The 23,660-nt window shown below is 42.0% G+C and overlaps 1 protein-coding gene across 5 annotated transcripts in view; it reads right to left on the bottom strand.

Annotated features, from left to right (window-relative positions):
• Positions 1-20,760: 20,760 nt before the first annotated feature.
• The window catches only part of LOC134357221 (versican core protein-like), a 207,601-nt gene continuing 204,701 nt past the window's right edge, over positions 20,761-23,660 (bottom strand). For 4 of the 5 annotated variants that reach the window (XM_063068523.1, XM_063068525.1, XM_063068522.1 and 1 more), the window contains exon 16: positions 20,761-22,946. In XM_063068523.1, coding sequence (XP_062924593.1) covers positions 22,822-22,946 — 125 coding nt within the window. In that variant the 3' untranslated portion in view covers positions 20,761-22,821. The remainder of the gene's footprint in view (positions 22,947-23,660) is intronic. The other variant, XM_063068526.1, reaches the window with a different exon arrangement.

Raw genomic sequence — 23,660 nt, forward strand, 5'->3', positions numbered from 1 at the left:
CAGACAAGTTAGAGATACGTTTAATTGGAGTAAGGGGAAATATGAGGCTATCAGGCAGGAACTTGGAAGCATAAATTGGAAACAGATGTTCTCAGAGAAACACGGAAGAAATGTGGCAAATGTTCAGGGGATATTTGCGTGGAGTTCTGCATAAGTACGTTCCGATGAGCCAGGGAAAGGATGATAGAGTACAGAAACCGTGGTGTACAAAGGCTATTGTAAATCTAGTCAAGAAGAAAAGAATAGCTTATGAAAGGTTCAAAAATTAGGTAATGATAGAGATCTAGAAGATTATAAGGCAAGCAGGAAGGAGCTTAAGAATGAAATTGGGAGAGGCATGAGAAGGCCTTGGCGGACAGGATTAAGGAAAACCCCAAAGCATTCTGCAAGTATGTGAAGAGCAAGAGGATAAGACGTGAGAGAATAGGACTAATCAAGAGTGACAGTGGAAAAGTGTGTATTGAACCAGAGGAGATGGCAGAGGTACTTAATGAATATTTTGCTTCAGTATTCGCTACAGAAAAGGATCTTGGCGATTGTAAGGATGACTTAGAGCAGACTGAAAAGCTTTATCATGTAGATATTAAGGAAGAGGATGTGCTGGTGCTTTTAGAAAGCATCAAGTTGGGTAAGTCACCGAGACCGGAAGGAATGTACCTCAGGCTACTGTGGAAAGCAAGGGAGGAGATTGCTGAGCCTCTGGCAATGATCTTTGCATCATTAATGAGGACGGGAGAGGTTCCAGAGGATTGGAGGGCTGCAAATGTTGTTCCCTTATTCAAGAAAGGGTGTAGGGATAGCCCAGGAAATTATAGACCAGTGAGTCTTACTTCAGTGGTTGGTAAGTTGATGGAGAAGATCCTGAGAGGCAGGATTTATGAACATTTGGAGAAGCATAATATGATCAGGAATAGTCAGCATGGCTTTGTCAAAGGCAGGTCGTGCCTTACGAGCCTGATTGAATTTTTTGAGGATGTGACTAAACACATTGATAGAGGTAGAGCCGTAGGTGTAATGTATATGGATGTCAGCAAGGCATTTGATAAGGAACCCCATGCAAGGCTAACTGAGAAAGTAAGGAGGCATGGGATCCAGGGGGACATTGCTTTATGAATCCAGAACTGGCTTGCCCACAGAAGGCAAAGGGTAGTTGTAGACGGGTCACATTCTGCATAGAGGTCAGTGACCAGTGCTGTGCCTCAGGGATCTGTTCTGGGACCCTTACGCTTCGTGATTTTTATAAATGACCTGGATGAGGAAGTGGAGGGATGGGTTAGTAAATTTACTGATGACACAAAGATTGGGGGTGCCGTGAATAGTGTGGAGGGCTGTGAGAGGTTACAGTGGGACATCGATAGGATGCAAAATTGGGTTGAGAAGTGGCAGATGGAGTTCAACCCAGATAAGTGTGAGGTGATTCATTTTGGTAGGTCAAATATGATGGCAGAATATGGCATTAATGGCAAGACTCTTGGCAGTATGGAGGATCAGAGGGATCTTGGGGTCTGAGTCCATAGGACACTCAAAGCTGCTACGAAGGTTGAATCTGTGGTTAAGAAGGCATATGGTGCATTGGTCTTCATCAATTGTGGGATTGAGTTTAAGAGCCGAGAGGTAATGTTGCAGCTATACTGGACCCTGGTCAGACACCACTTGGAGTACTGTGCTCAATTCTGGTCACCTCACTACAGGATGAACGTGGAAACCATAGAAAGGGTGCAGAGGAGATTTACAAGGATGTTGCCTGATTGGGGAGCACGCTTTATGAGAAAAGGTTGAGTGAACTCGCCCTTTTTTCCTTGGAGCGACGGAGGATGAGAGGTGACCTGATAGAGGTGTATAAGATGATGAGAGGCATTGATCATGTGGATAGTCAGAGGCTTTTTTCCCAGGGCTGAAATGGCTAGCACGAGAGGGCATAGTTTTAAGGTGCTTGGAAGTGGGTACAGAGGAGATGGCAGGGGTAAGTTTTTAAAGCAGAGAGTGGTGAGTGTGTGGAATGGGCTGCCAGTGGTGGTGGTGGAGGCGGAAACGATAGGGTCTTTTAAGAGACTCCTGGATGGGTACATAGAACTTCGAAAAATAGTGTACTATGGGTAAGCCTGGGTAGTTCTAAGGTAAGGACATAATCGGCACAGCTTTGTGGGCCAAAGGGCCTGTATTGTGCTATAGGTTTTCTATGTTTCTATATGTATACATAATTTTTGTAATAAATATACTTTGAACTTTTATAAGTACATGTTTCACATTTTCTTCTGACACAGGTCATTAGAATTGAAACTGAACTTAGAACAGTACAGGCCCTTCAGCCCAGTATGTTGTTCCAACCTTTTAACCTACTCCAAGATCAATTTAACCTTTCCCTCCACATAACCCTCCTCTTGCTTTCATCCATGAGCCAATCTAAGGATCTTGTAAATATCCCCAATGTATTTGCCTCAACCAGCACTCCTGGCAGCATGGTCCACAGACAGAACTCTTTCTTCTCAACCTGAATTTGTGTCCTGCTATTTTTGATATCCCTGTCAAACCTATCTGGGAAACATCAGGATATAGGTCACTGTCTGACTGTGACCGGCTTTCAAGATCTGATGAATCATTAAACTGCTTGTGTAATTTCTGTTCAGCCTTGAGTTGAAGTCCAATTGCCTCTGGTGGTGTTGGCAGCTACTTTTCCTAGCAGAAGGGAATGTAATGTCCCAGCATGACATCCAGTGAGGTCACTAAATTCTGGACCAGCCCTGGTAGCACTGACGTCCATTTCTGACTTCTGCCCTATTGTGGCCAACTCCACATTTCAGAAATTGTTAATGCCTGCCAATAAACTTGTAACTAGTGGAGATGTGCTGTCTTCATTTTGACTCCTCCTAAAGGAACCTTGAAACAAAGTACTTTAGCAGAGTTGGGGTGGGCTAAAGTAGCTGGGCAAACCATACTGGATTTGTTGCTTGCTAGCAGCCAATATTCTTTCCATTAATTCTTTCCTAATGAACCTGAAAGATAAAGTTCACTGCAATATATATTGACACAATTGATTTTTCCAAAATTGCATTGCTGTTTCAGTGGAAGAGTTGTAATCTGTTCCAAGTCTTCTCTCTTTAATCAGAACATCTGATCCAGACACGTCACGCCACACAGGAGGCTGCTTAACAAGCTATGAGCACATAGTATTACAGGAAATATTCTAACATGGATAAAGCATTAGCTGTTTGGCAGGAGGCAAAGAGTGGGAATAAAGGGGGCCTTTTCTGGTTCGCTGCCAGTAACTAGTGATGTTCCACAGGGGTCAGTGTTGGGACCAATTCTTTTTACGTTATATGCCAATGATTTGGATGATGGAATTGATGGCTTTGTTGCAAAGTTTGCAGATGATATGAAAATAGGTAGAGGGGAAGGTAGTTTTGAGGAAGTAGAGAGGGTACAGAAAGAATTGGACAGATTAGAAAAATGAGCAAAGAAATGGCAGATAGAATATGGTGTTGGGAAGTGTATGGTCATGCATTTTGGCAGAAGAAATGAAAGGTTGACTATTTTCTAAATGGAGAGAAAATACAAAAATCTGAGTTGCGAAGAGAATTGAGAGTCCTTGAGCAGGATTCCGAGAAGGTTACTTTGCAGGTTGTGTCTGTGGGTAAGTGAAACCCCCTTTTTACTGGGCATCTCTAGAGATGTGGCTCGTTGGCCCCTCACCCATCAGACTCAGCGGTGCGAAAACCATCTTCCTCAGACCCCGTATGTCTAGGATAGGTATGACTTGGGTCCCAGCAAACCCGTGAGGTTGGAATGTTTCACCCAACCAAACCCCGATTTGTGTGAAAACTGTGTAACTTACTGCTCCCGTGCAATTGTCTGGTGGCAAGAAGTAACAGCCCATACACTGCATACAATTAAAAAGAAAGTATATTTATGAATGTTAATTTAACCAAAGAGTTATTAAAGAAAAAACAAAAGGGCCCATCATAATTAAACAGTCAAATGTGCATATACGTTAGAGCTCAACTTGAAGTTGTCTTTACCTCACGTGCTGGACAATCAGTCTGCGTGAAAGCACATACCAACTTCCGAATGTCACTCTAAATCCATCTCTAACAAATGGGCTCTCCCAGGGAAGTATTGGTCCTTCCTCCTTGAAATCACTAATCTGCACAAAGCACCTTGTGCAACGGGAATGGCATACTCAGCCATCTTCCCTCCTGTCATCTCCCAGCTTCTGCCAAAACAGACCTTGACCCTAGGGTTGCCAACTGCCCCATATTAGCTGGGACATCCCATATATTGGGCTATATTGGTTTGTCCCACAAGGGACTGCCCTTGTCCCGTATTTCCCCCGCTAATGTAGAGCGTTCCTATGAAACCGTTCGTAAGCCGAAATGGCGTGAAGTGAAGAGACAATTACCATTACTTTTTCTGGGAAAACGTTTTGAGCGTTCCCGAACCCAAAAAATAACCTGCCAAATCATACCATATAACACATAAAACCTAAAATAAAACGAACATATAGTAAAAAAGGAATTGGGAAGATTAAGCCAAAACAGATTTGTAGAAAAAAATCAGCACGTACATGCATGCGCACACAGGTGCCCGCGCAAGGCTTCATGGTCGTGGTATTCTTTCTCGGGGTAAACACAAGTGTCCCGTATTTAACTGCTACTTTTGTCTCTTATTTGGGAGTGAGAAAGTTGGCAACCCACACCAGTGTCTGTCACAAAAACCTCTCTGCCCAGTGTTCTCTAAAGTCTTCTCCCGATTGCACCATCCTGTCTGACATCACATTCCTAAGTTGAACAACAAAGCCCTTTATCTCAGCTCCAGCCCAAACAGGATGAAAGCAGAACAGACTGCTCTTTCAGAACTGCTACAATGAAATACCTACAGCATAGCAGTAAAAATGCTAACTAGGGCATTAAATAAGGAAGGCGAATGCAATGTTAGCATTCATTTCAAGAGGACTAGAATGTAAAAACAAGGATGTAATGTTAAGACTTCATAGAGCATTGGTAGGCCTCACTTGCTGGAGAAGGTTCAAAGGAGGTTCACAAAAATGATTCCAGGATTGAATGGCTCTGGATCTGTATTCACTAAAATTCAGAAGAATGAGAGGTGACCTCATTGAAACCTATCGAATGGTAATCGAGTGGATGTGGAGCGGATGTTTCCTATGGTGGGAGAGTCTAAGACCAGAGGACACAGCCTCAGAATGGAGGGGCATCCTTTTAGAAAGGAGATGAGTAGGAATTTCTTTAGCAAGAGAGTGGTGAATCTGTGGAATTACTTGCCACAGGCAGCTGTGGAGGCTAAGTCTTTATGTATATTTAAGGCAGAGGTTGATAGATTCTTGATTGGTCAGGGCATGAGTGATACGCGGAGAAGGCAGGAGATTTCGGCTGAGAGGAAAATTGGATCAGCCACGATGAAATGTTGGAGCAGACTTGATGGCCAAATAGCCTAATTCTGCTTCTATATCTCATGGTTTTCCTCAATTTTGGGTTTCTGCGTTATGACAGTTTACCAGTCAATTTTCCTCACACACTTCGTGAATATTTCAGATTGGTCTCAGATCTTACATTCACTGTAGGTAAGATGGCAACGTGTTCGGTTGCAGCAGCTTCTATAGGGACAAACATATGTTTTGTGATTGAAGACCCTGCTGGACATTAAGAACTTGAAGTACTGCAGGTTATGCCATCAATGAGTTGCTCATTGGCACAGAATCTGAAGGAGCTGGACTTGGTGTGGATCGTGCTGCTGTCTCCATCAGAGAGGAGTGAGTGTGGGAAGGAGGTATGCAGTCTAACAGCAAGTGATCGCCTCAGTCGCTTTTCTGTGATTGCAACACATGATTAGTGTGGAAAGCAGCAAGTCCAATTCACTGATTTGTCGGTGGATGGCAGGGGCAGACAACTGGGCAGCTGCATGGCCTCAAACATAGTGAAGTCTGGGTCTCAAGCCCCGGTGTCACCTACTTACAGCTGCCTAGGAGAGAGGCGTCAGATTTGATATGCTCTACTGGAGGCCATGTGGCACTGCAACCAAGCTGCAGTCAGTGCTGCCCCCCACTGTTCACTTGGCAGAAGAGAAGCTGCATTGTGGCCGACTACAGATTTCTGCAACATTCATGGGACTCAGGATCTTGGACTATTTTATTTGTGTGACTGTATTTTACTGATATTTGTGCTTACTGCCTTATTTGTGTTTAGTGCCGTGTGTGGTTGTTGGTACTGTGTTTTGCATCTTGACCCCAGAGTAACACTGTTTTGTTTGCCAGTATTCGTGGGTGTTCATGTATGGTTGAATGCTAATTAAACTTGAACTTGGTGCTCAGAAGCATTGGGATAACAGTAAGTAGCAATCAAAAGCAAGAAGTCCTGAACCCTTGTCTCATTTTTCTCATTAGAAATATCATTACCTTCTCCATGAATATTTCATTGAGAATGTAACATAGTCCAAAACAATATTTGACATATGAATTTTCCTGGACCTTTGGCGTTTAGTAATAGCGTTTTGCATTTTTGTATTTAAACTGTGCCTTACATTGTGGGTACCATAATGACACAGACCTGGACTGTAGACATTGAAGATCTTCCTAGTGAGTTTGTATCATTCTATCTCCCCACAATTATTTCTGGCTTTATCTGGTCATCCTGACATCTTCTTCTCCCTCAGTCTCAGGTTTGTGAATTTTAAGATTTAACCTCCAATTTTTAAGAATCATTGTTTCCAAGTATCATTATCTCTAAAGAAAGAAGCTTTGGGCAGTACAAGACTTCAGAATGTCAAAAACCGAAAGCAGACTACAAGGCTAATGGCAGGATTCTTAGCAGTGTGGAGGAACAGAGGGATCTTGGAGTCCAAGATCATAGATTCCTCAAAGTTGCCATGCAAGTTAATATGATGTTTTAAAAAGACTACCTTGTCAACTTGTGCCCTAGGAGAAAGGCGCTGGCTGTCCATTCTATCAATGCCTCCTATCATGCACTTCTCTATTAAGTCACCTCTCATCCTCTTCAACTCCAATGACAAAAGCCCTACCTCGTCCAAACTGTCCTTGTATGACATACTCTCTAATCCAGGCAGCAACCTGGTAAATCTCCTCTGCACCCTCTCTAAAGACTTCACATCCTTCCCATAATAAGGAGACCAGAAATGAACACAATCCTCCATTAATGGTCTAACCAGAGTTTTATAGAGCTGCAATGTTACTTTGTGGCTCTTGAACTCAATCCCCCGACTAACGAAGGACAACACACCATCTGCCTTCTTAACCATCCTATCAACTTGTGTGGCAACTGATTTACGGACACAAACCCCAAGATTCCTCTCTTTCTCCACATTGCTAAGAATCCTGCCATTAACCCTGTATTATGCCTTCAATTTCGACCTTCCAAACTGAATCACTTCACATTTTTCTGGGTTGGACTCCATTTGCTCTATTTTCCAGGTTGAACTCTAGCTAATGGCAAAATTGTTAAACTTCTGTTACCATTCTTCTTTAGTATGGTTGGCTCAAGAGATTACCGAGCCCATGGAAACAGTTCATTTTTTAGACTGCAGCAGAATTCTTTCTCAGCACCAGACCCCATCATCAAATCAATCAATTGCATGGCTAGTACACTTTAGCATGTGACCAAAACTTGTTAGTCAGATCATTGGTCCTCATGAAACTGTTATTCTACCTAGTTCCATCAATCCACACCTGGACCCTCAACTGTTCAAACCCCTCCCATCCATGTACTTATCTAAACTTCTCTTACATTTTGAAATTGAACCCACTTCCACTACTGGCAATCCATTCTACACTCAAATTTAAAAGTAAATGTATTATCAAAGTACACATATGTCACCATATCCAACCATGAGATTCATTTTCTTGCAGTCATACTCAATAAATCTATAGAATAATAGCCATAACAGAAGCAATGGAAGACTGCACCAATTTGGGTGTCAACGGGTGTGCAGAAGACAACAAACTGTGCAAATACAAAAATAACAATAACTAAATAAGCAATAAATATCGAGAACATGAGCTGAAGAGTCTGACTTCAATAGTGGACAAGTTGTTGGAAAAGATCTTGAGAGGCAGGATTTATCAGTATTTGTAGAGACATAATCTGATTAAGGATAATCAGCATGGCTTTGTCAAGGGTAGGTCATGCCTTACGAGCCTGAATGAATTCTTTGAGGATGTAACAAAACACATTGAAGGTAGAGCAGTGGATGTAGTGTGTATGGATTTCAGTAAGGCAGTTGATAAGGTTCCCTGTGCAAGGCTCATTCAGAAAGTAAGGAGGCATGGGATCCAAGGAGACTTTGCTTTGTGGATCCAGAATTAGCTTGCCCACAGAAGGCAGAGGGTGGTTGTAGATGGTCCATGTTCTTCATGAAGGTCAGTGACCAATGGTGTTCCTCAAAATTCTGTTCTGGGACCCCTACTCTTCGTGATTTTTATAAATTAATTGGATGAAGAAGTAGAAGGATGCGTTAGTAAGTCTGCTGATGATATAAAGGTTGGGGGTGTTGTGGATAGTCTGGAGGATTGTTAGAAGTTACAGCGGGACATCAGTAAGATGCAAAACTGGGCTGAGAAGTGGCAGATGGGGTTCAACCCAGATAAGTGTGAACTGATTCACTTTAGTAGGTCAAAGTTGAAGACAGAATATAGGATTAATGGTAAGACTCTTGGCAGTGTGGAGGTTCAGACCTGACAGAGGTGTATAAGATGATGAAAGGCATTGATCATGTGGATAGCCAGAGGGAGCATAGTTTTAAGGTGATTGGAAGTAGATACAAGGGGGATGTCAGAGGTAAGTTTTTTTTTTACTCAGAGTGGTGGGTGCGTGGAATGCATTGCCAGTAACTGTGGTGGAGGCAGATCCAATAGGGTTTTTTAAGAGACTCTTAGATAGGTACATGGAGCTTAGAAAAATAGAGGCCTATGCAGTAGGGTAATTCTAGGCAGTTTCTGGAGTAGATTATATGGTCAACACAACATTGTGGGCCGAAGGGCCTGTAATGTGCTGTAGATTCCTATGTTCTATGTTCTAGGAGTCCTTGAAAGTGAGTCCATAAGTTGTGGGAGCTTCTCAATGATGGGACAAGTGAAGTTGAGTGAAGTTATTCCCTTTGGTTTAGAAGCCTGATAGTTAAGGGGTAACAACTGTACCTGAACCTGGTGTTGTGAGGTCTGGAGCACCTGTACCACCTTCCTGATGGCAGCAGAAAGAAGAGAGCACAGCTTCAGTGATGGGATCCTTGATGATGGATGCGGCTGTCCTGCAACGGTGTTTCATGTAGATATGATCAGTGGTGGAGAGGCTATATCCACTATTTTTTGTAGGATTTTCCATTCATGTTTTTTTCCATACCAGGTTGTGGTGTAGCCAGTCAATATACTCTACACCACATATCTGTAGAAGTCTGTCACCACCCCCTGAGTAAAGAAGATCCCCCTCATGTTCCCCTTAAATATTTCACCTTTCACCCTTCACCCATAACCTCGAGTTCTAGTCTCACCCAACTAAGTGGAAAAAGCCTGCTTACATTGACTCTATCTATAACCTCATAATTATGTAGACCTCTACAAATCTCTCATTTTCCAGGGAATAAAGACCTAACCTATTCAAGCTTTCCCTAGATGTTGAAGATGTGGAGACTTGCAGAGAAGGAAAATAATTAATTTTGGACAAAGTACTTGATTTTATGTTGGTAAACTAATGTATTATGTGTCCTGGGTAACATCAACAACTTTTCTTCTCTGAGTATAATATTCAGATGATTTTGCTGAAGGTTTTTAATATTTGAAATGTTGACATCATGAATAATATTTAAAATTTTACTCCGGATTGGTTGGCATAAGATTATATTTTTTCAGCAGTCCTAATATCTAAGCTCCTGCATTTCTCATTCTCAGAGGAATACTATTTTGTTAAAATAAAGGTGAGACTGTTTCTTGGAGTTGAGTTAAAGATCTCACTGTCTTTTCCAATTCAATTTGCTTTCTTAAAAACAGTCCCTGGAATCACTCATGGAACCCACTGTCAAACTCAACTAAAGTTGCCAAATATAACTTTGGATGTTGCTGTCATGCCCAATAAGTCCACTGTGAAAACTCTAGCATTTTCTGTTAAAAATACTCTTGGTAAATCTTTGCCTATGTACTGTTTAATAAATAGACATACAATGTGGCATTTGTAAGTTAGAATAATTTAATCTCCAATTAATCTGAGATTTCAGGTACTCATAACATTGACCTCAAAGATGTGGAGTGTGTCACAATCTCACATCCCCTTTTTGGTCAGCATAACAATAGCTGGCTTTTGACATGATTTGATCCAGTCAGTGTTAATTGTTTAGCTGGCCAAGGCAAAGTCATATATACATTCAGTTACAATTACAAGTTACAGAAAATAATTTCTACAATATTCATCAATTCTCATTTAATTTTTCCTAACAGCATCTCTCAAATTGCCAGCTTTCTGAGGACAAAAGCCCATCTTATAGTACCAGAGAGCCATTCAATTGTCTTATGAAAGCAGGATTGAAGCTGGTGGCATTGGGACCAGATAGGGGTCAATGCTAGGGAGACCACGCCACAGTGAAAGTTGTCAGCAACTTTGATCTTGTTTTGTTTCTAATTATTCCCAAAGATCACTAACCTGAAACATCAGCTTTTTCTCTCACCATAGCACTACGTGACCTGCTGAATGCACCCAGTAGCCATTTTGATTTCAAATTTCCAGTCTGTTGTTTGCTCTCAAACTAAAACCACAAGGCTACTAAACAGCTTCCTCCCACAGGCAGTCAGACTGCTAAATAGCTGCTCTACCTGACTCTGCTTTGGACACTTTTAACTTGCACTGGACACTTATAACTTGATTTTAACTGACATGTGGCTGTTGAGTTTTACTATTTATTGTTATGTTTATTATTTAGTGTTGCGTTTGTTATGTTATGATTACACTGCTCCTGGAAACGCTGTCTCATTCTGCCCTGCAGAGCTGATACACGGTTAGAATGGCAATAAAGTTTTTTGAATCTTGAATCTTGAAATCATCAGATTTAAGAGAGTAGAAGCAGATACATTAGAGACATTTAAGAGATTAAGGAAGATAGCACGTAAGAGACATTTAAAACGCTTAGAGCCGATATATAGAGGTAGTACCAGTGACCCAGGTTCATTCCCATTGCTGTCTGTAAGGAGTTTTTAGGTTCCCCCGGTGACCCGTGGGTTTCTTCTGAGAGCTGTGGTTTCCTCCCACGGTCCAAAGGCAAACCGGTTGGTAAACTAACTGGTCATGGTAAATTGTCCCGTGATTAGGCTTGCATTACATTGAGGGTTGCTGGACAGCGTGGCTCAGTGGACCAGAAAGGCCGACACTGCACTGTATCTCAATTAATATATAAGCAAACATGAGGGACATTTAAGAGACTCTTCAGTTGGACTCGTGGATGAAAGGAAAATGGAGGACTGTGTAGGAAGGAAGTGTTAGATCAGGGCTCCCCAGCCTAGGTTCCATGGAACCCATGGTTGATCGCAGGGTCCATGGCATAAAAAAGGTTGGGAACCCCTGGGTTAGATTCTGATTCTGATTCTAATCTTGGAATTGGTTAAAAGATCAAGCTGAAGGATCTGTGTTGTGCACTAATGTTCTATGTCCTAATTCAGTTTATCAGCTTACCATTTTGGTAATCGTGCATTTAACTATCATGTTACCAGGTGGATTTTTCTGATCTATTCTAGTTCTACTTCGGAAGGAGAATGGTTTAAGCTGGCACTGGTGATGTCCAGCAACTGCTTATCGGCAGCAAAATACAAAACAAAGAAAACTACAAAACCCCTTATTAATGACATTGACTGCTAACAAAGGAGAGGTGTAAAGAGGTGAGACTAGGTGAGTGGAGGTGAAGGCAAGGCAAGCGGAGGCAGGAGCAAGGAAAGTCCCCAATGTCTGATAGTTTTAAGCACCGGGCCAAATCGTGGATGCAGGGTCCAGGCCACAGAGTGGTTAGAGAGCAAGAAACAATCTGATATTTGGACAGTTTAAGCACTGGGGCAGATTGAAAAGGTCAGAGTGTCAAGACTGGAGGTCAAGGACAGGCCAGTTCTGCCTGGTGCTGCTCGATGCTGCTCCATAATGTTTACCCAGCTCCGTGCTGAACTGAGGCTGTGGTCAGCTCCAGCTGCAGTGATGCCTGGCCTCATGCCTTGCGTAAAACTTCAGTTCTGAATGCCATTGGCATAATTTTATTGATTGCATGATATTTTTCAATCTCTACACATTGGATGTTTGACAGTCTTTTATTAATGGCTTCTTTGGTGGTTTTGTGGCTGAGGGCACAGCCTCGGCATGAGATAAATCTCAAGGTTGAAGATGCAACTCAAAGGCTGTATAATGTATACATTAATAATGTATTTTGAACTTCAAAGCTTAGAATTTCTGCTTTGACTTCCCTCACTTCATGCGTCAGTAAATATTGCTCCTCAGTTTTCTCTCTCTCTGTACTGTATATATACCTTCACACACTGCTCTGAAATACAAGTTGTTCATTATCCTAAGGATGTATGACATGAGTGTAATGCTGCAGTTAATCAACCTTGGAAACCCAATCGGAAAAACTATGATATTATCCTTGCTGCTTTCAATGCAAACAGTTTGCCAAATTTATATTGGTGAAAATCAAAAAAGAAACATCTGCAGTTGCTGGAAATCTAAAATGAAAGTAGAAAATTCTTGAAATATTCAGCAAGTTGACCTGCATCTGTGAGAAGAGAAGCAGAGACTTATTCCTCTTCCCCTAGTTGCAGCTTGATTCACTAAGTATTTCCAGCATTTTCTATTTCTGTTTTTAAGACTGTTGAACAGTTTCCCAGTGCAACTGGATGGACTTGATCTCACAATCTATCTCGGTAAAGCAGCCAGCATAATCAAAGACCCACCCACACTGGGCATACTCTTGTTCTCCCCCTTCCCATTGGGTAGAGGGTACAAAAGCCTGAAAGCACATGCCAAGGACAGCTTCTACACAGTATAAGACTGCGATGTGATCACTCAAACTGAGTATGATATTCTCCTAAGGGGTTATCTATTGGTGGGCCCTCAAGTGGCTGTAAATAGTGGTGTTCATTGTTCCTTTCACACGATTGAACAGTTCCTTAATGGATAAGAAGGGCTCTCCACCACACAATCTACGTTACTATGATCTTGCACCTTAATGTCCATCTGCGCCATAGGTTCTCTGTAACTGTAATGCATACATTTCCATAGATGCTGCCTGATCTGTTGAGTTCCTCCAGCAGTTTGTGTGTGTTGCTTTGGATTTCCAGCATCTGTAGAATTTCTTGTGTTGGTGATTCTACATTCTGTTATTGTTTTGCCTTGTACTATCTCAATGCACTGTGGTAATGAGTTAATCTGTATGGACAGTATGCAGGACAAGTTTTTCCCACTGTAACTCCGTACATATGACAATAATAAACCAATACACTAACTTTTTTATTGCTATGCCAAATTCATGTTGCCTGTTAATCAACGTGATGCATACAGCAAGGTCTTCTGCTTGACAGGGCTTTCAAAACCATTAATGGCTAAACCCATTCTAAACTAGTCTGTGCTAACTGTAGCAAGCTTGCACCACTCTAGTGTAGAAGTTAGCATGACATTTTTATCGCTCGAGATGTCGACGTTCAGAGTTCAATTCCGACGTCATCTGTAAGGAGTCTGTGCACCCTCCCTGTGGAATGCAGTGAGTTTCCCCTCGGTTCTTTGGTCCCCCCCCCCACCACACTCCAAAGACGTACAGGTTATTAGGTAAATTGTCCCGTGGTTAGACTTGGATTAAATCAGGGGTTACTATGCAGTGCGTCTCAAAGAGCCAGAAGAGCCTGTTCTGTGCTGTATCTCAGTAAGTAAGTAAATAAATGTAGGTTATGCCAGTTGGTTTCCTAGAAATCCTTCTGATTTGGGAAGTACTGATACATCACGCAAAATGCAATAGCGAAAATGTTAAATTGTTCCCATCTGGAGGTGGGTAACTGGAAAGGCATGTTGTATCTACACAATCAGAAAGCCTTTAGCTAAAATCTCAAAGCACTGAGGTTGTAATTGTTGACAGCGAGAGTTAACTATTGTCCCAAGATCTTCAGCGACAACACTTAACAATGAGTCAGAATAAAGAAGTGTATTTTCAAGCATCAAACCCCATTAAATGCATTCATAGCTCAGACGCTGTAGATTCCTTACACATCACAGAGATCCCTAACTTGAAGGGAGGTGATAGTATACAAGCTCTGCCAGAACTGTGGAGTATCCTATTTTGACTCAAGTTTAGTCTGGAGAGTTGCCTCTTCGTCCATGAGATGGCTTTCTGGAAAGCCGACTGCACTCTTTTCCTAGATGCTGCCTCGCCTCCTGAGTCCCTCCAGCATTTTATGTGTGTTGCTCGGATTTCCAGCATCTGCAGATTTTCTCTTGTTTCCTCTTGTAGCTTTCTTGGTCACCAGACTTGAATGTCTCTGCTCTGGCCCTCAGCAGAGTGCAGGCCTCATGGTTCATGCAGGGCTTCTGGCTGGGGAAGGCTCTGAATGATTTTGCGAGGACACACTCATCAACAGCTGATTTTATAAAGTTCCTGACAACAATTGTGTACACATTCAGATACACAGATGAGTCCTTAAACACAGACCAGTTCACTGTCTCGCAGAAATCCTGTACCTGTACCTGCTCCTCTGCCTACCACAACCACCATTTTGTTGTCCTAACCTTGGGAGCTTTGCTCTTTAGCTTCTGCCTGTATGAGAAGGACAGCCAAGTGATCAGATTTACCAAAATGTGGTCTGGGTGTGGAACGGTAGGCATTCTTTATCTTAGTATAACAGTGGGCTAGAGTTTTGGGACCTCTGGTGTTACTGGTTGTGCTGATGGTAATTGGGCAGGGTTTTCTTCACACTACCTGGTTAAGGATCCCCGACTATGATTTGAAATACATCTGCTTCCTGTTTCGAGACATGCAGTATCTCAAGCGCTTGATTATAGTTAGCCACTGAGTAGTATGTAAACTGTGGTCAGGGTTATGGAGGAGAACAGATGGCATTTAGTCATCAGGTGTTCAAGGGATTCGACAAAGCCACCACATCAGAGCACCACTGAGAGTTTATCACGAAACACACACCTCCCCCTTTTGCCTTTTCCGACCGGCAGTTCAGTCCATCCTGTGAATCGAGAAGCATTTGGGTCTGATCGCCACATCTGGCATGCTTGGGATAAGCTGTGTTTTGATTACACGTAGAACGCGTTAGGCACGTGAACAACAGAAAAATGGAGGGCTATGTGGGAGGGAAGGATTAGATTGATCTTGGAGTAGGTTAATATGTTGGCACATCATTGTGGGCTGAAGGGCCTGTACTATGCTGTAACGTTTTGTGTGTAATCGCCACAAGACTGTGGTGTCTGTTGGCCAAGTCTCAGCTTGCACAGAAGCAGACACGGGAAGTGCCTCAACACCCAAGTGCTGAGGTGAAAGCTCTAATATCATTCATGTGATGACTGCTCGCTTCCACTATGCTCCTATAACCATAGCAGTGTCATAGGTCCAGAATTAGAATTATAGAACATAGCTACATGTTTTGTACAGCACACAATGTTGCACAAACCCTCTCCAAGATCAAAGTAGCCCGTCCTTGCTACATAGCCCTCCATTTTTTTTTCTGCTATCCACGAGCCCATCTATAAGTTTCTTAAATGTCCCTAATGTATCTGCCTCTACCACCACCCTGACAAGGGTATTCCACACCCCCAGCACTCTGTGTTTTAAAAAAAAAACTGTCTCTGACACTCTCTCTATACTTCCCTCCAATCACCTTAAATGTATAACCCCATGGTATTAACCATTTCTGCTAAATATTTACATAATCCATCTGGAGAAAGCCCTTGGCTGCATGGAGCACAGATCTGCCATCCTCTGTCAGGCGGAGGGCTTCAGTGATCCCACAGGTGGCACCAGCCAACGCTTTTGCTGTTGTCTGGCAGCCTGCCTGTGCAGATGCTACCCGTTGCTAAGGTGAGGCCCACAGGTACAGGAGGCTGTCACCCAAAACTATCTGCATCTGCCTGCACTGGATGCCAGCACCCTCTGCACGCTGTGCTGTGGTCATTTTGTCTTGAGATTTAATGCAGCAAACATACATGCAACACAGGCCGTTTTGCTACCACCAGTGAGAAGGCACAGGAGCTTGAAGACACACACTCAATGTTTTAGGAACATCGTCTTTCCCTCCACCATCAGATTTCTGAACAGTCCATAATTCCACAAACTCTACCTCAGCTCCCGTCTCATGTAGTATTTATTTTTGTAACTTGTAGTATATTTTACGTCTTGCACTGTACTGCTGCCCCAAATAACAAATTTCATGACATAGGTCTGTGATAATAAACCTGATTCTGAAGCTTTCACAAGCAAGTTCTGTTTAATCAAAATGCAAAGCAAATACGACGTCTTCAGAATCACTGGCGTATGTTGTGAAATCTGTTGTTTTATGGCAGCAGTACAATGCAATACATAACAAAAATGGTTAATTACAGTAATCAGTGTTTATAAAGTTAAATTAAATAAGTAAAGCAAAAAATAATGAGGTAGTATTGATGGGTTCAATGTCCATTTACAAATCTGATGGCAGAGGGGAAGAAGCTGTTCCTGAATCATTGAGGATGTGTTTTCAGGCTCCCGTACCTCCTCCTGATGGCAACAATGAGAAGAAGGCATGTTCTGGGTGGTAGGGGTATTGGTTGCTGAGGAGGCAAGTTCTTTAGTAACTCCAGCAATCAATCTTGACCACATATTTTATAGCTGCTGGAAATCTTGAGCCAACACACACTAGGAGGAACTGAACAAGTCAAGCAAAATCTCCTCTCTTACTTTGATCCGTCACTTAAGGACACCCATCATCCAGGACATACTTTCTTCATAGAGGTACCATCAGGAATAAGGTACAGGAGCCTGAAGACACACAATCAATACTTTAGGAACAGTGTCTTCCCCTCTGGCATGAGGTTTCTGAATGGGCAATGAACCCATGACACTACCTCACCATTTTTGCTCTTTCTTTGCACTACCTAATTTTGGTATATGTAGTTCTTATTGTAATTTATAGTGTATTTTGTGTATTGCACTGTATTGCTACCATGAAACAACAAATTTCACAACATATGTCAGTGGTAACCAGTAGCATAGCAGTTAGTACAACTGTAGTACAGCTGAGGGTGCCAGAATTCAGAGTTTACTGCCGGCATCCTCTGTAAGGAGTTTGTACGTCCTCCCTGTGAATGGGTGGGTTTCTGCCAGGTGCTCCGGTTTTGTACCACAATGCAAAGACATACCAGTTAGTAGGTTAAGTGGTCATTGTACATCGCCCTATGATTAGACTCGGGTTAAGTAGGTGGGTTGCTGGGCGGTGTAATCATTGGGTGGGAAGAGTCTGTTCATGCTGTATCTCTAAATAAGTCATTCTGAGTTAATGTACGAGGTTGGTTTGTTATTGCTATGGTGAATCAATGGAGTGGAATAAACAGTCAATGTTTCAGGCAGAGAGGTTCCCAAACTTGCTTAATATTATTGGTCCAAGGCACAAGTGAGGTTGGGAACTCCTGCTAGATGCTGCCTGAGCTGCTGAGTTCCTCCAGCATTTTGTGCGTGCTGTAACAGTCCCCAATTCTGCAATGGCAGGCAGATGAGTTTGTGAATAGGAAATGGGGTTACAGTTGGCAACACAGGACTCGTACAAACAGATCATGGACAACCTACCCAAAAAACTGCTGGTGGCGAATACTCCCTCTCATTGCTGTGAAGTGGAGCAGCAAACTGCAGACTGGTGCCTTAGTAAAGGCCATTGCCCCACAGCCTCAAGGCACGGGCTTAATCCCAATCTCGGGTGCTGCCTCTATGTAGTTTCCATGTTGTTTCGGTTTCTGTGAGGTATTCTGACTTCCTGCCAGATCCCAAAGAGGTGCTGGTAAGCTTAACTAGTCATACAGAAATCAACTTCCCACTCAGCATCAGTAAGACCTGATTGTGGTCTTCAGCAAGGGGAAATTGAGGGAACAAACACTCTGAGAGGGGTTGGCAGTGGAAAGGGTGAGCAACTTCAAGCTCCTAGATGTTAACGCCTCTGAAGATCAATCCTGGGCCCAACATATTGGTGCAATTATGAAGAAGACATGCCAGTGGCTCTACTCCATTAGAAGTCTGATGTCACCGAAGACTCTTAGCAAATTTCTACAGATGTACCATGGAGAGCATTCGACTGGATGCACGGCATATGTCGGTGATCATAAACCTAATTGAGATTCCGGAAAGAGGCCCTTCAGCCAAGCTCATCTATAACAGCCGTGTCAGAAGCAAGTTTACTATCACTAAGATAAGTTGTAAAATTTGTTTTGCAGCAGCAGTGGATGCAGGCATAACAAGTTATGTTACAATGAATAAATAAATACAGTAGTGGAAAAGATGAATAATGAGGTAGGGTTCATGGATGTTCAGAAATCTGATTAGAGAGAGGATGCTTTGTGTGTCTTCAGACTCCTGTTGTTCCTCCCTGATGCTAGTAATGAGAAGAGGCTGTGTCCTGTGTGATGGGAGTCCTCAATAACGGATGCAGTCTTGAGGGACCATTAGTCTCTCTAGACCTCTCCCATCCATGTATTTATCTAGATAGCGTTTAAATGTTGCTAGCATGTCCGCCTGAACTGCTGTTTCTGACAGTTCATCTAAAATACCATTTGCATGAAGAAGCTGGCCCTGAAGTGCCTTTAAAGCTCTCATCTCTGACCATAAGACATAGGAGCAGAATTAGATCATTTGGCTCATTGATTGCATTCTACCATTCAACTGCAGCTGATTTATTTTCCCTCTCAACCCCACTCTCCTTCCTATTCCCTGTAACCTCTGACACCCTTACTAATCAAGAACCTATCACCCTCTGCTTTAAATATACCCAATGTTTTGGCCTCCACAACAGTCTGTGCAAATTAATTCCATAGATTCACCAGCTTCTGGCTACAGCAATTCCTTCTCATCATTGTTCTAAAGGGATACCCTTCTATATCGAGGCTGTGCCATCTGGGGATGGAACTGAACTCTCTCACGGTGGTGTCTAAAAAGAGGATGCTGTCCAAGTTGCATGCCATCTTGGACAATGTGTCCCATCCACTACATAATGTACTGGGTGGGCACAGGAATACATTCAGCCAGAGACTCATTCCATCGAGATGCAACACAGAGCGCCATAGGAAGTCATTCCTGCCTGTAGCCATCAAACTTTACAACTCCTCCCCTGGAGGGTCAGACACCCTGAGCCAATAGGCTGGTCCTGGACTTATTTCCTGGCATAATTTACATATTATTATTTAACTATTTATGGTGCAACTGTAACGAAAACCAATTTCCCCTGGGATCAATAAAATATGACTATGACTATGGTCCTAGACAGATACCACCATTGGAATCATCCTCTCCATGTCCACAGTACCCAGACCTTTCAATGCCTCCTTGTTTTAGAATCCCCTCTCTGGGAAAATATTGTGTTTTACCCTGTCCATGCCCCTCATGATTTGTATCCCTCTAGCAGATCTCTTGTATTCCAATAAATGACTGTGATAAGTTTTCCATTAGACTGAGCAAGTGGCAAAAGTGGTATTAAGGTTGGTGAGAGAGAGAGAGAGAGAGAGAGAGAGAGAACGAACAAAAATGGAAATGAGACTAATGAGGTTTCTGCTGGAAGCTAGAATGGACCTGTTGGACAAATGGTTCTCCCTTCAGTGTGAGACCTTTGCCAACCACTTCAGAAGAGTCTATGTGGTGGAACTATGCTAATACTTTGCTATATGTTTAGTAAGATGGACATATACTACGTATATATGCATGGTTTACTAAGTAGATTTAAACAATATCTTCAGCAGTTTTTCTGTTTTGTACCCAGCTTGTAACTTGCAGCAAGTATTGAGCCTGCATAATCTGTTCCCTTTAGCCATGCAAGATGATGAAGGCGGCTTTTGGTATGCTGGCCTTCAAAAGTCAAGGCTTAGAGTTTAAAACTTATGTGGTCATGGTGCAGTTGTACAGAACACTGGTGAGACCACACTTCAGTATTGATCATTTTTGGCCGCCCAGCTATAGGAAAGATGTAATTAAATGGATAGCGTGCAGAAAAGATTGACAAGAAGGACTTGATGGACTGAGTCATTGGGAGATGTTAAGCAGGCTAGGACTTTGTCAGGATGGCTAGGGCTTGCCAGCTTTGGCAAGATGGCGCTGAGCTGCGATATCCATCGATTGTGTGGCTCAGACTTCCCTTCATTGGGACCCAAAAGAAAGGGAGTAGAAGCCAGAATGGGGTGGGGGAAGGGGAAGATGTCAAATGGTAGGTGAAGTCAGGGGAGAGGGAGAAGCCAGGAGGTGATAGGTGGAAAAGGTTAAGGGTTGAAAAAGAAGGAATTTGATGGGAGAGTGGACCTGGGAGAAAGGGAAGGAGGAGGGAAACCAAGAGGAGGTGACGTGAAGATAAGAGACAAGAGGGAAGCCTGAGTGGGAATTAAAGAGGAGGGAGAAAAAACACTTTTTTTGTTAATGTTCTGCCCCTTATTATTTTTCTCCCAGAATATAAAGAGCAGCAACCTGAAATATAATTTTGAATTCACGCATGGTCACCCTAGAAGTTCAGCATCCCTTAAAGTATGCAAAGTAAAGAAATGACTCTCAGTGCATCTCCAAACAGCAGTTTTACCAGAGGATTCATTATTTTCTTTAATAATGTGTTTCAAGTCAGTTCTATCAGTAGGTCTAATGCAGGAAAGTAGAAACAGAATGGCCAAGTTTGTTTTTTTTGTTTCTTTGGTGAAACACATGTAAAAAAAGTAACAAAAGTTTATCAGCATTTCAGTCACAAAATTCCAAACATTCACATTATACACTATACAATTTAAAATATAAATACAGTATTGCTTTGTGTGCATTGCAAAGGGAGAATTTCATACAGAGTCATTTCTATTGCTGTTCATAAAAAGAAAAAAAAGACAATTGGGTGAAGTAACCAGGTTATTTTCCTTTTAAAAATGAATTTACTGCAAAACATTTCAAAAAAAAAAATCTGCTGCTGGCCAGATCAGTTTTAATTATCGGACATTCTTTTTGCTCTGACCATGTTAACCCTTGGATTTAGAAATAATTTTTCTATTCAAATCTTTCCACAGGTGAATTTAAATAAATCAGTGAGATTTGACTCCCCCTTCAGTGAGAAAATCTCCACCCATTCCCATAGACATCGAATGAAAATTTTCAAAATATAAAAATTATTCCCTTGAAATTCAATTCAAAATGAAATATTTTAATCTGTTTCCATTGTGCTAATTTTAAAAGCATGTGTTGCTTTATACAGATACCCAAGGGTTAACAGCAGAAATGTTACAAAAATATAGCTTGTTTTTATTCTATCCAGTCCTTCTAAGGCAAATTAATAAAAACCCATCAATTAAACGAAATGGCCATACGTCATCATCACACACTATACAACTGTCACATTCTGACAAACATTCATTTAAAAAATGAACTAGGATGGTGATATATACAAAAATTAATTTATTTTTTTGGGTTTTTTTTTACAAAAAAACTGGAGGTTTATATTCACCCTTAGAAAAAGGCAGCTCCATATCGTAGTGTGATTAGTGAGGGCCGCAAAAAAGCTGCCATATCTGAGAAAGTTAATATATTAGCACTTTGACCTCAAAGAACCAACTGGTTTTTGCAAAGGTAACATAGCGTCCTTTTTGCATTTGCTATTTTGATTGCTTGTGTCCATGTGAGTTAAAGAGCAGCTTCACAATGCAGTCTCTGGGCTTGATCCCACCTGGCATCCTTAGAATTACACTACACAGGGGTCTTGCAGCTGTAGGAGTGAAAGACTGTTTGAGGAAGGGAGTTGTTGAACACTTGTAAATCAGACAATTACTCATCCAAGTTCTACAAAAATAGTTTTCTCTCATGTTTATGCACCGTTAGCCTTTTCCATTATCTGTAGACTTTACATTGCTTATGGTAGAGATCAGAATTGTATATCTGGGAACAACAGCCAAAATGCTCCTTGGGCAACCTCTTAAATAATGGCATAAACACTTTCTCCAACCCTTCATGAGGGTGCTTGCAATACTGTAAATGTTGCCAGAAGGTGGATTAAACGCTCCACTAGATGATGTAATAACAGTTTTGAAATTTTTAAAAAGTTCATTCATTCTGCTATCTGAAAATTTAGCTTGGAAAAGTGAAAAGGGTGAGTTTAATGTTAAATTATGATTGCTGATATGGCTGTAACTACTGAAAGGGAGGAAACGAAGGAAAGCTCATGATGGATTAAAGGTGCAAAAATGTTCTACATGCTCTAAACAGATTAAGAACAGTTTTTTCCACATATAAATACGTTTACCCATTATTTGTAAAGCATTACTGAATGGCATGAGAATTGTCAACTTATGCAACGTCTGTAGCAATATTTGTACCATGGAATACACGAACAAGCAACAGAACTACAATTTCATTTTAATTTAACTCATTAATATCACCTTGAAGAGTTTTGCAGTCCTCTTTTGTTATTAATCACATTTGAAGAAACTGCTGTTTGATCTCTCCCAAATGTTTTGTTTCATCAAATCAAATCATCCCCCACCCTGCCCAATCTCTTACCTCCCAACCCACCCCTCCCTCCAATGTGTTACTCTAGGCACTGTTTGGAACAGGTTTGGCTCGAATTGCAAAGAACAGTTTTCCCACCATTCAGTGGTGTAGTCAGTGCCTCGAATATAATTTGTTTATCCAGGGATGCTGGTGTCGGACGTGGCCATTTGAACTTTTTGTTCCTTTTCGATAAAATCCTTGGATGTACTTGGGGGCATTTTGCTGATATATGGAAGCTACAGAGAAAGAGAAATAAATTATAATTACTATTTGTTCTCTAAGGCAGAAAACCCCAACAATATTCACTACACCCTACATCCACACAGTGTTGAAAATTGGGGCTTTTGAGTTTGATTGAGTCCTGCGGTTGATATCCAGAGGTCCGGAGGTCAAAGACAGCAGTCAGCAAGTCTCGAGGTCGAGGTTTAAAGTTTAGCGAGTCTGGAGATCAAAGTCTGCTGTCAGTGAATCCTGAGGCAGAACCCGAAGGTAAAAGCCCCTGGCTTAGCGTATCTGGAGGTCAGAGAGTCTGGCCAAGGACTGGAGGCCCAGGGGTTGTCTGTCCTGCAGTTAGAGGCCTTCCTGTATGTGTGAGAGGGTGCGTGAGAGGGAGTTGAGAAAAGGGGTTGTTCTGCTGAATATTGTGAGCACGCTGTGCTGGTGCTGCCACGTATGGTGAGACTTGCGGGCTGCCCTCAGCGTATCCTTGAGCATGCTGATTATTGACAGAAATGACACATACTGTATGTTTCAATGTACATCTGATAGTTAAATGAATCTGAATCTGATACTTCAACAGCTGTGTTTACAATAATTAGAAACCAAATATCTAGACACCTTATTGGAGAAGTTTGCAGGGTGCTGTGTTCCAAAGCTAGAAGTACCAATCACGTATGCAGTTCTAGTGCTGGGTCTATGGAGCAGCTGGGATGCTGGTATTAAGTCCTGTG

Source organism: Mobula hypostoma, chromosome 16, assembly GCF_963921235.1.
Source record: "Mobula hypostoma chromosome 16, sMobHyp1.1, whole genome shotgun sequence".
Lineage (NCBI taxonomy): Eukaryota > Metazoa > Chordata > Chondrichthyes > Myliobatiformes > Myliobatidae > Mobula > Mobula hypostoma.